The sequence below is a fragment of the Buceros rhinoceros genome, unplaced genomic scaffold, assembly GCF_000710305.1.
Source record: "Buceros rhinoceros silvestris isolate BGI_N320 unplaced genomic scaffold, ASM71030v1 scaffold8104, whole genome shotgun sequence".
Taxonomy (NCBI): Eukaryota; Metazoa; Chordata; class Aves; order Bucerotiformes; family Bucerotidae; genus Buceros; species Buceros rhinoceros.
The window spans coordinates 45,941-60,586 of record NW_010408861.1 but is presented as its reverse complement, the minus strand read 5'-3'; the positions used below and the strand labels follow the sequence as shown (position 1 = coordinate 60,586).

Genomic DNA, 14,646 nt, shown 5'->3' with positions numbered 1-14,646 from the left:
AACCTGTCCCCAGGCTGAAACTTCCTTTCTCCATCCCAACACTTTTATGCAGCTGAAAATGTATAAGCATGATCCCAGTATGCCAGCTCCAAGTCCATTCACTTTAGGTCTTATGAAAGACTGCTTGGCAAATCTGCAACCACGGAGGGCAGTTGGAGAGATCAGCCTGAGGGCAAACCCAGCTGTCCAATGGCGAGGTCCCAGGTTTTGCTCCATTTCCCTGGGAATCAGCCAGGCTAGCATTGCTGCTGGCAACAAGGTCTGGCACAGCACAAAGGCCACAGCAGTCAAAACATCAAAAAATATTTACTGTTTAGATCTGACTTACCAAATCACCTGCTCACCTCCATGTTCCAGGTGCGGTTTAGCCCCGCAACTACATCAGCCCCAGCAAAATAAAATAAATTGCCTTATAGTCAAGTTAAGTGCTGGCAGGATTTTTGAGAAGGGGAAGAGATCTACACAGAGCAACTAGGAGAGAGAAAAAGCCTGAGGTTGTTCCCCTCCCTTTCACCACACGGCCGTGAGGGAGAGGGAAGGGTTAGCGAGGTCTCCTGTAGCAAAACTAATGCTGCAGCAGAGGAGGGTGGGAGAAGGAGTGTGCAGGAATATGGGAAGGAGGGAAGCTAAGAAAAGGGTTAGCCAATTATAAGTCAGAGTCTGACCAGCTGCAGGATGCTGCAAGTTATTTACCTATGGGCTGGACTTCCAACTTCTCATCTACTAGTTGCTCAGGGCTCATCAGCTCACTTTGAGGGACATTAGGTATGCTTTCCCTCTGACTGACTGGACTGACCATCTCTTGATCTTTTTCATTCTGCATCTGTGCATATATATTAAGGCCAGGAATCTTCCTAAAACATTAACAGAAACCATCATTGTGGGGTACTCTGGCAGACGATGTAGTATCAGCTTTTACAACCCAAGAAACAAATGACTGCAGAAAAAGAAAAACCAGCAAAACAAACACTAGCCATCTCAGTGAAAGGCAGCAATGGGGAGAAGGAAATGGCTCAAGGAGGGTCATACCTTTTGAACTTGTAGATTACAAACACGGCTAGTCCCACAAAAACAACAGAGAGGAGCATCAGCATAGCTGAACCACTGTGACTGGGAGTGAGGTCCGCCAGGGGAGCTGCAAGAGACAGGGGGAAGGTTAGAGCTGCTCCCAGCCTGGAGTGAAAGTTTGTCCCTCCAAAAACACGGCTCATTCTGCCTTTATTGCACTTGTAGCAGGCATCTGACCACATGTCTCCAGGGCTTCTCTCCCTTTCCAGTCAATATAGGAAGATCACTCAGGTCACTGGGTTCAGATCACTCGTGGTGCTCAACCTACCCCTTGATGTGAAGTCCCATACCTTTCTCCCCAGAGGCCTCTCTTTTCTTGTTTATTAGAGGGCTGCCTGGATCATACTTGCTCATATTGAAAACTCTTACCTAAGGTAGTTGCAAATGAGGTCACTTGGGTAACAAAAATGGCATTTTCTGGACAATTCTGGGGCTAATTTGTCACGCTGACTTTCTACTTTGCTTAGCTTAGAGCTAGTTTGAGTGGCTCCCAATTCATAGTGAATAATGAGCAACTGGTTCCTCAATGTTACTGAAGCTACGATGCTCACCAAATTTATTGTTCTCTCAGTCCTTTTCCCGACCCAAAGTCCAGTGCCCTTTACAGACACTGCCTCAGCATCCATGCCTTATCATGGCAAGCTCTTCTCACACCTCTGACATTTTCAGTTTCTTCCTTTAACCCTTTCCTACTCTTCTGAAAAAGTTCTACTCTCTTTCCCCTGGCACCGTGCTCACTCTCCCTCAAGTCTTCAGTGCAAGAGTGCCCAGGTTCAACAAAAAAACCAGACCAAACCTGACCCTAATCAAACAAAATGCCTCTCTGTGCTTCTCCTCAGAGTTTTGCTCACCACCTTTTTGCCCCTTGCAAAATAAGGCCACACAAAACAGCTGGAAGTGTGGCTTTCCCACAAAGTACACTGTGTTAAACAGAGTTTCTGATCTTCATACACACACACAGAAAGGTGTCTAGCATCCAAAAAGGGACACACATAGGTACAGCAGTCTCAGCTGTTCATGCAGACACTAATATACTGTAGACAGACATGCAGCTGTAGCTGTGCCTTTACACATTGCTAACGCACATAGCAGATACATCCTCACTGACCACCTCTATCTGGCATTACACGCAGGTGTAGGTAGTGCCTTCCTCTGCAAGGCAGTGACAGTCCGCTGGAACTGCTGTCATACACATCCTCTTTCTGTTGCCTCTCTTCACATGCACTGAACAGACCCATCCGAAACCAGAGGCAGAATCACAAGAAAACATGCACACACAAGTGAATACTTACTCAGGCGCACACGTCGTATGCACACACACCAAAATTTACAGAGAAGTGAAAAAAACCCTTCCCACAACAACCTCAGGAAGGTGAGGCACTGGGGTGAAATGATGCGTTATTATGAATTCCTCACAAACCTCCAACTCTGCGCTGTTTATGTCTGTATTTTGTGGGTTTCTGCAGTTCTGTGGGATGACAGAGTGGCTCTCCAACTCATTCAGGCTCAGCATCACACAGTGTTCTTGTTATAATGCTGTGCTGAGAGTCTGGTAATAAACAGCTATTTAACTGCTTTGTGAGGAATACTGGCATATTTTACTTTGCCTTAGAGCTGAGGTTGGTGTCTGTTGGGTTGGAGACGTAGGGTTGTTGGTTGTCTTTTTTTCATGAGAAAAAGGAATGAACATGATGAATGGATTATAAACTGTTGTTCATAACTGCCATAAATTAATCCTTCCTCCAGTGTGGCCTGAACAAACAGACAGAGGTGTCAAAAGTGCTGAAGCCAAAGCCTGTCATTTTTCTGTGCTCCAGAGAATGCACATACATACAACACACACACAGAGGCTCACTTCTACAGGTTCTGCTTGAACATTCACACCAACCTAATTTAGACATCTGCACTTTTGTTTCCTGCAGCTTCTCTGCTGCAGAAATTGCTGCTGTGCATGGCCAGGCACGAAAGAAGGAACATACATGTGCACTGAGGCATGGGAACATAGATGTAGGCATAGCATACGTACATGTGCACTTACAGAAACACATATTGAGCTTTGTCGTTCAGTCAGTTACAGCCCACAGCTGCCCAGAGTCCAAAACAGTCATAGTGAAAAGGCTGGGAAAGCAAGGATACCACACAGACCAGAGCAGCACCTCTAGAACATGAGCATCCCTGTGGATTGTGCTTTCCAGGGTCTGCTTCTGGTGCTGGCTTACATTCCAAGTTTTCCTGCCTTGTTTTATTTAATTTTTTATAAAAGCATGGATTTCAAAAGGACAATTATTCTTCTTGCTTGACAACGAAGAAAAAAAAAATAGTTTTCAGCAGCCAAGTAAATCTCTCTTTTGGTGTTTTGTCAAATTCTAAACAATTCCCAACTTCTGATGTCATGAAATTGGGCCTTTTATTTAGACAGGGAACTGAGTCATGATCTTTGCAGCTTGATGAGGAGTCATATTCCCTCAAAGACCTCCCAGTGGTCTCTGGGCTTTTTAATATCTAGTTTGGCAGCCCAGGCTCGTTTTGCATTTTTACTGAATCATATTTCTGCAACAGAAAAAAATCCTGTAATGTTGCTATATGGCACTGTGAAGCCAGTTGCAGCAATCACATCTCACCAGCAGCTTCAAAGAGAAGTATAACAAAGCCTACCTTACAGGCAAAGTGACTGTTTGCATCTGTTATGGACAAAAAGTATTAATTCCTAGTGCATGTGTTTGTTAATACAAATAAAAATGTGCACTTTTGGTGAGCACAAAGATCATGTATTTTTCCATAGCATATCTGAGCAGAGCATGCTCTGCTTCAGCATGAGCTATTAAGAATCAGGGCAGCACATGTCTGGAGGCCATACTAGTACTTAGCACAACAGTATGCCACACTATCCTGCCTTTTGGTTCATTCAGGGTGGCAGGTCTTTCAGGATTAGTACCCCAGAAGAGTGCTACAGTACCATCACTAACTATCTGGCTTCGGGACTGGAGCGACCCAGCTTTTAGCCATCTCTGAGCATGGATGGAACAGCTGGGGACCCTGTGCACTCCCTCATGGAGAGATGCCCAAAATTGCTCTCTAAGAAGCTGCAGGAGGCTCCTACATACAGCACAGAACTTGGATGCAGATTCATCTTGTATTAAAGTCAGGGCTGGATATGTGATTTTAAGTGTCATCTGTTTATACTACGTGAAATCAGGAATGTCCCTTCAGTAGCAAAGGGTAAAGATAAGCCTTTCCCAGGAACAACTAGTGTGATCCTTTCTAACTAAAATTTTTAGAAAAGGCCTACAGGATATTCCGGGCCAGAGTAGTCATCTGTAAATGTTAATTTGGGATTTGATCTTGACCTTAATGAACGTTGACTGAAATTGAAAATAGACATGTGCACTGGCAGAGTACCTGCCCAGAAACAAATTACAAAAACGTTGAGCAATTGCAGGTAACTCCATGTTTGAAGCTCACATTAAGATGCTTTCAGATGTGCTTAATTTAAAGAGATGGGCACTAAGCATCTTACGAAAGTACATATATCACCGGTCATCATTGAAAATTCAGGTTGAGGAATGCTTGTCTGATGACAACCATTATGTAAAATGAATTTAAATCTTAAATGTAATTCTTATCAATTCTTCTGTGTCATATGCCTATTACTTTCTTTATTTTTACAATCTAGAGCAGAAAAAACAATCAAACTGACTTCTCAAGCTGTTGTGGTTTGGTTTTTTTTTTTGAGATTATTCAGCTGTGCTACATCTTTGCTTTTTCATGCTTTTGGTTCTAATATTTGTAAAAGTAAGTATCTGATCATCTGTTCCATGGCTAATGGAAAGCAGAAACACAGCAATATTCCCAAGGCAGATATTAGCAAGTTCTACTTAAGAAAAATGAAATATTGAAAACACCAAGGCTTTCTTCTGAGGAAATTTAACTGCAGTCGCATTACACCCTTTCTTAACTGTCTCCTTTTCCCCTCTCTTTATGGACAAGGCAACACACGGACTGACACCAGCTTGGGCAGACCTGTTCATACCATAAAAAGCTTTTTGGAGAGTAGTTTGCTGGTAGAAGTGCACTGAGGCTTTTAGTTTGCAAGTTAGCAAAAGAAGCTGATACCAACTGATCAGAATTATCAGCTGCTCCTGGAGAAAAGGAGTTTGTAAGAATCCTGAGCACGCATTTGTTCGTCCCACCTCTTGTAATAGTTAAACAGGGCCTTGTGCTGTGAAAAGAGGGTTTAGCATACAGAACAGAGACACACACAACTTTGGAGACGGCTCATTTTGAGATAGGATTATATAAAGTCCAAACTGCCTAATCTTATGTTTGTGTGTACGTAAATTGATTCTAGTCTTTCGGACTGATGGACAACTTCTGAACTGTGCTTAGCTGCTTTGAATGTTCATTGACTATAATATCTGTATATATCCAAGGCTAGTTGGTAGCCTTTGCACTGTGTGATCCAGACTGAATATGCTGTGGTGCTGCTTATCTGTGGAGACAGCCAAGAAGTACAGATTTCTACTGCTGCTCATACTGCATTTCCAACAACAACAGCAAATTCCCACACGTATGTAAATAAAAGGATCAGCTGTACATGCAAAGGACATTATATCTTTTTAGCATAATAAAGAAAGGGGAGGTGGAGCAGGCATTTTAACGTCTGTCTGTAGACTGAGTTGTTATTGTGACATAAAATTAAGAGATGTTTAAAATATAGCTGTTAGCACACTGCTACCATCAAGGAATATATTGCTTGCTGTGCTACAGCACAGAGAGGGTGTGCACAGAGAGGATACTGACCTGCTGTTAAATGGGCAGCATGGACAAGGATTTGAACCCCTGGCTTCAACTCAAAATGGACCAGGTTTTGGTTCAGTTTCTGGATCAGTGTCTCAGAAATCTGGAAAAAAGGATAAAATAAAAAATCATTTGTTTCTTGATCATTGGTTTAGATTGCCAACAAGTGGGTAGGAAATGGAGTTGTATGCAGAGCAAGATTTTACAAAGGCACCAGAGTTTCTGAGCACAGTTTCCTATCACCTTACAAAGAGGCAGTTTGTGAAAGCTGAACACTATGTCCAGTCCTATGTCCAGAGTGGTTTGTGCATGGTGAGCAATGACATAGCAACAAGTTGTCCTGGAGCACCTCTGTAGGAGTGGCCCAGTAGCAAGTGATCCCCAAAGGACCATTACACCTACCTGTATACCTGTCTGCAGGACCAGCCAGCATCAGCACATCAGTGAACTCCATTTACTATTTAAGCAAAGAGAAGCATTTAAATTGTTAACACTCATAACTATATAACTATATAACTGCTCATAACACATAACTATTTGCTTTTCAAGTGGCCAGCTCCATGATCTTTGAGCACGTTCATAACGTGATATACCTGAATAAAAATGAATAGTTTAAGTCCTCACCCCAGCTTGCATTTAAATTTTGAGCTCTAAAACCAAATTTCATTTCATCCATCTCTGAGTTTCAAGCCAGCTGCTCCCTAATCCTTAAGTATGTACCAGAACCAGGTCAAGTCTGAAAGCATTTACCGACTACAATGTGGCTTAAATAAAATGCATGTTCCATCTACTCTTAAGGGTTACAGACAAAAAGACCATCCTCTTGTATTCTCTCTTTCATGGCATAGACATTTCACAGAGCTTTTAGATCACTAGATTATTAACTGACGACAACAACAAAACTCTAGCAGAAATGAAGCAGGCTATTCCTCCTTAAAGAACACAACAGAAATGAAGTATTTGCTGAGATAAGACGCCATGAAACCTGTATCTGTACAGTTATGAAGTCAAGCTTTGGTCCAATCTGTTGGTAAACATTCATTTTTTTAAAAGTCAGTTTGTCAAAATCTGCACAGAGCCACTTTCTCCATATCGCTCAGAATTATATCCGAGAAGTACCAGGCATGTTGCCATTAAAAGCAAAAAATTCAGATCCATTAATCAAGGAATGGAAGCCTAAAGACAAGATGTTGATAGTTTGTTCTGTCTTTTGTATACTCATTTGATAGATGTTTCATGTATTTAACATTTTCTTACAGCAGTGAGCAATTTTCCGATTCAACACAGCCACTGTTCTGCATGTTGGTTTTTTAGGGAGAGGTGGCTGGAAAACTGCAAATCCCGCCCCTTAACATGCAGTAGCTGAACATGTTGCATTTATATAGCCACACCAAGATCAAGAGGAACCGTATTCTAGTGCTCACCACTTAATTTAATTTGTTTTAAATAAATCCTTATTCCTTCTTGAAGATTAATGAAAAATTGTCAGAAAAAAGAACATTCCAATAATTTTTACACCATCTTTTCATGTTCTTCATTTTTGTCTGGTTGAGTTATTTCAGTAAATGCTACCCAGATATGATTAGATGTTCCTCGGCTATCATTCATCACAGTATGAGATTTATCTGCCTCTTTTATTTTTTTAACATTCTTAATAGTTCTTTCAATACTCTTGGCTTATACACTTCATTTCTGGCTGCTGATCACTTGAATAGGTGCCTTTGGTCCAATATCAATTTGGCAATAACTCTTACAGGCATTTTTAAATATATCTCTTCAAAGTTTACAATTTTTTCATGGCTGCCAGAATGAGCAGTAAATGTATTTCTTCCAACAGCAAGAAAAAATACCACCTGCTTACAAAGAGCCATCTGCTGAGCTCAGAGCAGCAGGGATGGTGACACAAAGATGTGCAGTACATGAAGAAAGCCCGGGAAGCAAATTACATCCCTCTTTAAGAATTTGAGCATATTAATAACCAAGATTGACGACTATAAAGAGTACTTCATCTCTAAAACTGGAGCAGCAGATGTAGATCAATATGCTGTAAACCAGGTACATTAATGACTCCTGGAAATAACGGGAAAAACATCATCCTGGCCATTTCCAGTCACAAATGTGACCTAACAGCTCTCCTCCATAACCCTGCAGGCATTATCTTCCGTTGTGCTTTCAGATCCTCATGCTGTTGGGGCAAGTGAGCCTATGAAATAATGACAACCACAGGACAATATACTGAAGAAAAGAGCCAAATAAATTGTGCCATTCTTCATCAACACATTGTGACAGCTGCACAAAATGGTCAGGGAAACAGCAGAGGTAAAAACCATACATGACGCCTTCTGTACTAAAAGAGGCTTTGTGTGATGTGTAACTGAGAATGCAGCTAGCAGGTATTGCTATCTGGTATTGCAGAATGGTTTCATCAAGGATTTGGGGAAGAAATGGAAGGACACCTTAAAGAAAATCAACATGAGAAGGGACCAGAGACTTTGTTGGGTGCCAGTGACATGAAGGAACACTGAGATCTGCCCTGTCATGGCTGAGGACTCCTGCAGTGCTGAGTGAAGAGGGAAAAACAGCACGGTCAGGGACTTTACAGGTGAGAGGTGCCATGGCAGCCTCCTAGCAGGTAAGCTGAGTGTGTGAGAGAAAGCTCAATCAATATTCTTGTCTGCCAAGCCAATGTGAAAAGGAATAATAGGAAGGGAAGAGGCATTAAGAGTGACGTAGTAAGAAAAAGTAAGAATGGCAGAAACAGTTATAACAGAAGTTTATTATTACTGTATTGCATTGTTTCCTGATTATGAATGAGGACCTCACTATGCTACATCCTGTACAAATGGAACTCAGAATAAAATGATTTCTGCCTGAATCCATCAATATCTCCACAGAAGCTTGAAATAGCCACCACTGTTCCAGGGCTGTATGCAAAGTGTCAAAGCAGGCAGCAAGTCTTCATGCTGCTCAGAGTATACAGCATATTTCCTTGGCTTAATTAATTATATGATCTCCCAGTGGCTTTTTGGGTGCAGCTTTTTTGCCTGAGTCTTTATGGAATCTGAACAAGTCAAAAATGAATAACAGCCTGAGACCTCCAAAAGCGCCAGAAGTTCTTGTGAGAATCAGACATCTGCCTTCCTCAGGCAGCTCTGGAGATTCCTGACACATACTTCTGAGGGAAGAACAGATGCATTCCAACATGTTTTTAAAATGTTTGCTTGCTTGGTACAATATTTTCATTTCTCTTTATGTGGAAAGTCAGCTTATCTTTGAAACAGACATATAGACAGTATACAAAGAGGGAGAAAACGGCATTTCTGTACTTCCAAAAATTACCTGAAATAGAAACCATGCACAATGGTTTACAAATGTCAGCATTTGAGGTTAACAAATAGGTTACACACAGCTAAAGGGCTAAATTCACATTGGGATTGGACACTGCTCTCCACAGTTGGACTTGCTGACGTTTCTGGTCCTCACATGGTCCCAAGGGGATCTATGAACTGCAGATCACTCGGCACACTCACCTTGCGATTGGAGAAGTGGCTCTTCTGCTTTTCTTATTCTGTCAAGTCTTCTTCTAGCTCAGTGGATCACAGGTTATCAGACTTTAACCTAGGAGTGGTTCTAACTCATATAATGTGTTTACAACATTAATGAAGTGTCTTTGAAGTAGATGTTCACACAACAGCTGATCTCGGTCACTGAGGTAACAACAAGGTTTCAACAGGAACTTTTGGGTCTCCCTTTATTTCTGCAGTCGAAGTGGTACCATGGATGCATTTTTGTTTATAAAGCTGATAAGGAAACATCAAAGTACTTTGGCCTGTTTCAAAAACAGGTATGCAACTCCAAATGAAGAGCTAGACCTTCAGCTAGGGAACATGTTGGCCTCAGGCCTGTCCTTGTTCCTCTCTCACTCCTGGAGATCCAACTAACTCAGTTGAAGACAAAACTTCTTAAGAATAGCAACATCCTAATTTATAGTCTTCAAGAGTCTCCGTTGTGAAAATAATTAGCTTTCAGAATTAGTTTTGGTCCTTCACTGAGCCTCATTGACTTTATCTGCTTCATTTGCAGAATTAAGCATGATGTGCAAAAATAATTCAGTAATAGAAACCATTCTTCATGTATCATTTTTCATCAAAGGACACATAATGAATAATAATAACAGACAATTTGTGAAAGAAAAAAGAGATTCCAATTTAAAAATGGAACAAAACAAAAATTAATTTGGCTTCTCTTAGCATTTTCTCGGAACTAGGTCTGTGAAAGAACCATGTGCATCAAGAAACAGAATTATCACTCAGAAGGGCATTTTCCCATAACTTTACTGAATTTTGAAATCTCTGTTGTAAATTGGTTTAGGCTAATTGAATGTGATTCAACTGTGCCAGTATGAACTACCTAAGAATCTAGATCATTTTATAGATACTGAGTAAGGATCTCAGCTAATGAGAGCTACACCTCAATTCATTGAGTAAATCAATAAACAACTAAGGAAAGAATTATGCGCATTGATTGGTAGGAAGCAACTTGAATCAGTATTACAAAAGTGAATCAGGTACAAGGTCTTCTGGGTCATATTATTCCATTCTCTCCCCACCTGTCTTTGTTTCTTAAATACTGGCCCAACCGTCCCTAAGCCCCCAGTCGAAGACTTGGTCTGTGTACAAAGGTACAGAAGTTAACAGAATCTCTCCTAGTAAACACTAGATGATTTAATCCTCTTCCTGGAATTTGATTTCCAGGACTGACTGGCACCATTTTCTGTAAGATTTTTAAGTGTTCACTGTCATGATCTTGTTGCTAAAATATTTTGGTGACAGGCACATCTGAAATACACCAGAGAAAAGAAAAGTAGTGAAAGTAAATATGCTAAACACTAAAGCTTAGGAGGATGGGTGAAAAAGAAGTATATAAAAGATAGATGCTCCATCAGCTACAATGAAGCAGAAGATTTACAACTAAATCTGCTTTAAGGAAAGAATCCTAAGACATACAGGCTTCCTGAATGTCACTCTCCATAGCCTTAAATTTGCCAGAGGTATTTCATCTCCTCAGTTCATCACTGCCCATTTGATATTTAGTTGTCCATGTCATTTCCCATCTCTTTGGCTAGATACAGATACTGGCCACAGCTGCACCATGTTGAGCACAGCTGGCTAACAACCAGCTGGTGTTGCCATTTGCCAGAGACTCCATCGTGCTTGCTAAATTGCTGATAGCTCTTTTCAGAGAAAAGATTAATGGCTTCAAATGCCATTAACTAGTTGCTCCTACATCTATTTTGCAATCTGCTTTTACAGTTATTTTAAGCAGGCCAGGTAAAAGCATGCAAATGGAGAACTAAAGGGGAACGCATGAAAACACTGAATCCTTCACTTGATATGAAAGCATCACTTTAGAATTCTCGTGTATCTTCTGATACATTTCATTTGACTAACAGGAGACACATTTGCTATGTTTGACCAAAAGCCTCCACTAGAAAACAATGTGGAAAGAAGGTAATTTAAAAATGCATAAATAAAAAGTTATTCCTTCAGAATCTTCCTATAGAGTAAAACCATACACTGAAATAGAGCATCTCTGTATTTGTATCACTCCCCCCTACTGAATTGTAAGTAGAATATCTTCCTACCACACATCCATTTTTCAAAAATTACTCAAAATTACTTGAACTGCTACTAATTAGAGGTTCTCCCCTCACTGAAAAGAAAGAATTCAATTGAAGTGGCAGATCTGAATTCTGTAATTATCACATTCACCAAGGCATCATAAAGATGGTGTAACAACTGCATGGTAATTCTGGGTGTCTGTTTTTGCAAGATTTGGGTTATTTTAGCGGTGTTGCAGTGACCACATGCAAATTAAATATCAGTGTTTTACAACTGCCAATTACTTCTACATATGTAAGCAGGTTGTTAGTCTGTCCTCAGTCACTGTGAAATAAAGCAGGGGAACCAACTGACCCACTTACCAAAACAAAAAACCCCAAAAAACCAAAAAAAAAAAAAAGAAAAGTCCCAACATTTTGAAATTTCAAAAATGTTTTAGGACCCACTTACCAAAACAAAAAACCCCAAAAAACCAAAAAAAAAAAAAAGGTAAAGTCACAACATTCTGAATATGCAAAATGTTTTAAGATTCTGCAGGATGAAAAGGCCTTTTGATTTTTATGAACCTGTGAAGAATAAGTTTACACTGACTACAGAAAGCAGAGTGGATCAAGCAATCTGAAGTCCTCAGAAATTCTGAATTTATGTATTAGGTGGAATTGCCCCCTGCTGCACATTGAGAAAACTTCCCCAGCCTCATACATAGAGTTTTCTTTCAGCTGTCAAGAGCAGCTGAGCTTTTAAAAAGGTACTTTAGTCTCCCATGGGAAATATCAGGAATGCAGAGTTCACATTTCTAAATGTAATCTGCAAACATATATGACAATAATTGGTACAGCGTACAGAAGAAAAATAATTTGGGGCATCTGAATGAGAGTAGTACATCAGCTCAAGGAGAAAATGACATCTACCATCTAACCACAATCTCAGCAAGAAGATGAGACAGAAATGCACCACCCTACTGGAAAACTGCACGGAAATGTGTAATTGTCAGGTATGATGCAGGGCCTAGGACAACTTCCACAGTCCCACTAACACTGTACACAACAATTCATGGCTTACTATGTTTAGACTCATAAAATACAAATGGCACAGAGTAGCATTATAGGCTTTGACAGATGGGAGACTAAGACCTAGATTTTCAAGTGACAGTAGACATCCAGCTGCCTTGAAGCCAATGGGGATTATGTACCTAGACACCACAGAGCAGCTCGACAGCGAGAGCTAAGGTATGCTTAAAAAGTCAAATGAGTATGTATCAGGTAAACACTGCTAATTCTCCCTGAAGGGAAAACAGCAAGAAAGTAAGCCCCCCATCGTCATTAGGTATGTATCAGATTTACCAGGAAACACGAAAGTCCAGGAGTCCACACAGACCCTTCATTGATACCTATGGCAGAATAATGGTCTAGGCTCAGGTGACAAAACACAGCTTGGTTTAGCAAGTCACCCAAAAACCTCACAGGTGCTCTGTGATAGACATGGCCTTCAGCAACTTCAGGAGTTGAATTCCCTCTATGGCTACTGTTTCTATCACTTCTGCTTTCCTCCTACTCCACCAGCTGTCTTTAGCCTTGCATGTTCTAACTAACGAAGGTCAGCATGCACCACGTGCATGATTCACATGGCTTCTCCCTTTCAAACCCAGGTGGATGTGCAGAACATCAAGACCACAGACAGTCTCTTGCCTCCGTTCTGCTACCTGGTATGTGAAGATGCTGGATTCAGGGCTATATCACCCCACCCATGTCATATGACTACAAGTACACATGCTGCATTTAGAAGACTCTAATAGGAGGTGAAGAGAAGGAAAGGCTTTTAGCACACTTTGTTCTCCTGATAAATCTGTGCTTACAGTGTGCATGGTGGGTTTTGTGCCTTTCTGTGGTATTTCACTCAGTTTCACCAGCTTTTGAGTTTAAGAATGAGTTAGTTTTCCCCTCCCTTGGGAGCTGAAACAAGGGCTTTTGCAGAATAGAAGCATTAATTTCTGTAACTCCTTTCACCTGATCTATTCTAACTGCAAGTTTTCCAGGGACAGAAAATATTTGTCACTATGTCTCTGGACAGGCTCACCATGAGTCTCAGGTCTGGAGGGTACCTTCCACATGTAAAAGGAATCTATATAATTAACTGCTTCCCTAAGAAACCTTATTGCATCGCTGTGTTTGAGCAAACTATTTCCATTTTGTTCCTGTATACTTTGCAGTTTCACTTCCAAATTAGAAAACACCATCCAGAACTACAGCTCCTTTGGGTGTGCACCTGCAAACACAAACTCACATGCGTGCCTTTGAATAGCTTGTTGCTTGCTCCTGAACACAAACCCCATTTCTGTTCCTGCCAGAAAAGAACACCATACGTCACAAAGTACCTAAGAAGCAACTTAAGCTGTCAACAGAAAAAGCATCTGCTCCCAGTACTCCTCCCAGTGACTTCAGCACAGGGAAAAGATGTTGAATGGGCTCCGAACCACTTTGGGAAAGGCATAGTGAAGGCTTATAGGCCCAGTGGATGACCAAATAGGAGCAGCATCAGACTATGCTTCAGAGCTGAGGGCAGTGATGTATTTTTGGGGCCCTCCTTAGGCAGTTCCCACTGAAAACAATGCCATTTTCTACTGGAAGGGGAACACAGTACCTGAAGACTAGAAAGAAAAACATTCTGATCATCCTGATGGGAGCAGGGGAGACACTTTGCCACAAGAAACAGCTGGTTGCAAATGGCAAATAGTTTCTCTTTTGCCAAAGGTTACTATTTGGACCCTGTAGGATGCCAGAATAGTTGCTGGAGTCTCACTGAAAAAGACATTTCTTCTTGTCCATAAAAAGGGTCATATTCTCATGAGGGTTTACTTTCTCCACAGCCACAGAGACTCTTTTTTTACAAGAGGTAAAAAGAAAGGGACAGTGAGAGGGAGTAACTGTCAAAATACAATAATGCTGCGTGTTGGAGGGGGGCTGGGTCAGGTGTAAATTTGAAAGTTTATGGACTGGCTTCCTTGCCAATTTGTGATGGAGGAAAGGAGAAAGGGAATGAAGAAGAAAGGTTTTGCAGAGCAGTAAATCTCCACCTTTTTTTGTTTATTACGTGGGTGGTAGAAAACGGCAGAGGAAAGTTATCTGTCAAAAAAGATGATGGCTAAGGATGCTGAGCAAGG

General features: G+C 41.1%; 1 protein-coding gene across 1 annotated transcript in view; it reads right to left on the bottom strand.

The window, feature by feature from the left end:
* Positions 1–685: 685 nt before the first annotated feature.
* SORCS1 (sortilin-related VPS10 domain containing receptor 1) overlaps positions 686–14,646 on the bottom strand; it is a 58,942-nt gene continuing 44,981 nt past the window's right edge. Inside the window, exons 16-18 of the mRNA XM_010135027.1 lie at positions 5,869–5,968; positions 1,030–1,135; positions 686–854 (exon numbers count right to left, since the gene is read on the bottom strand). Of these exons, the coding sequence (XP_010133329.1) occupies positions 686–854; positions 1,030–1,135; positions 5,869–5,968 (375 nt within the window). The remainder of the gene's footprint in view (positions 855–1,029; positions 1,136–5,868; positions 5,969–14,646) is intronic.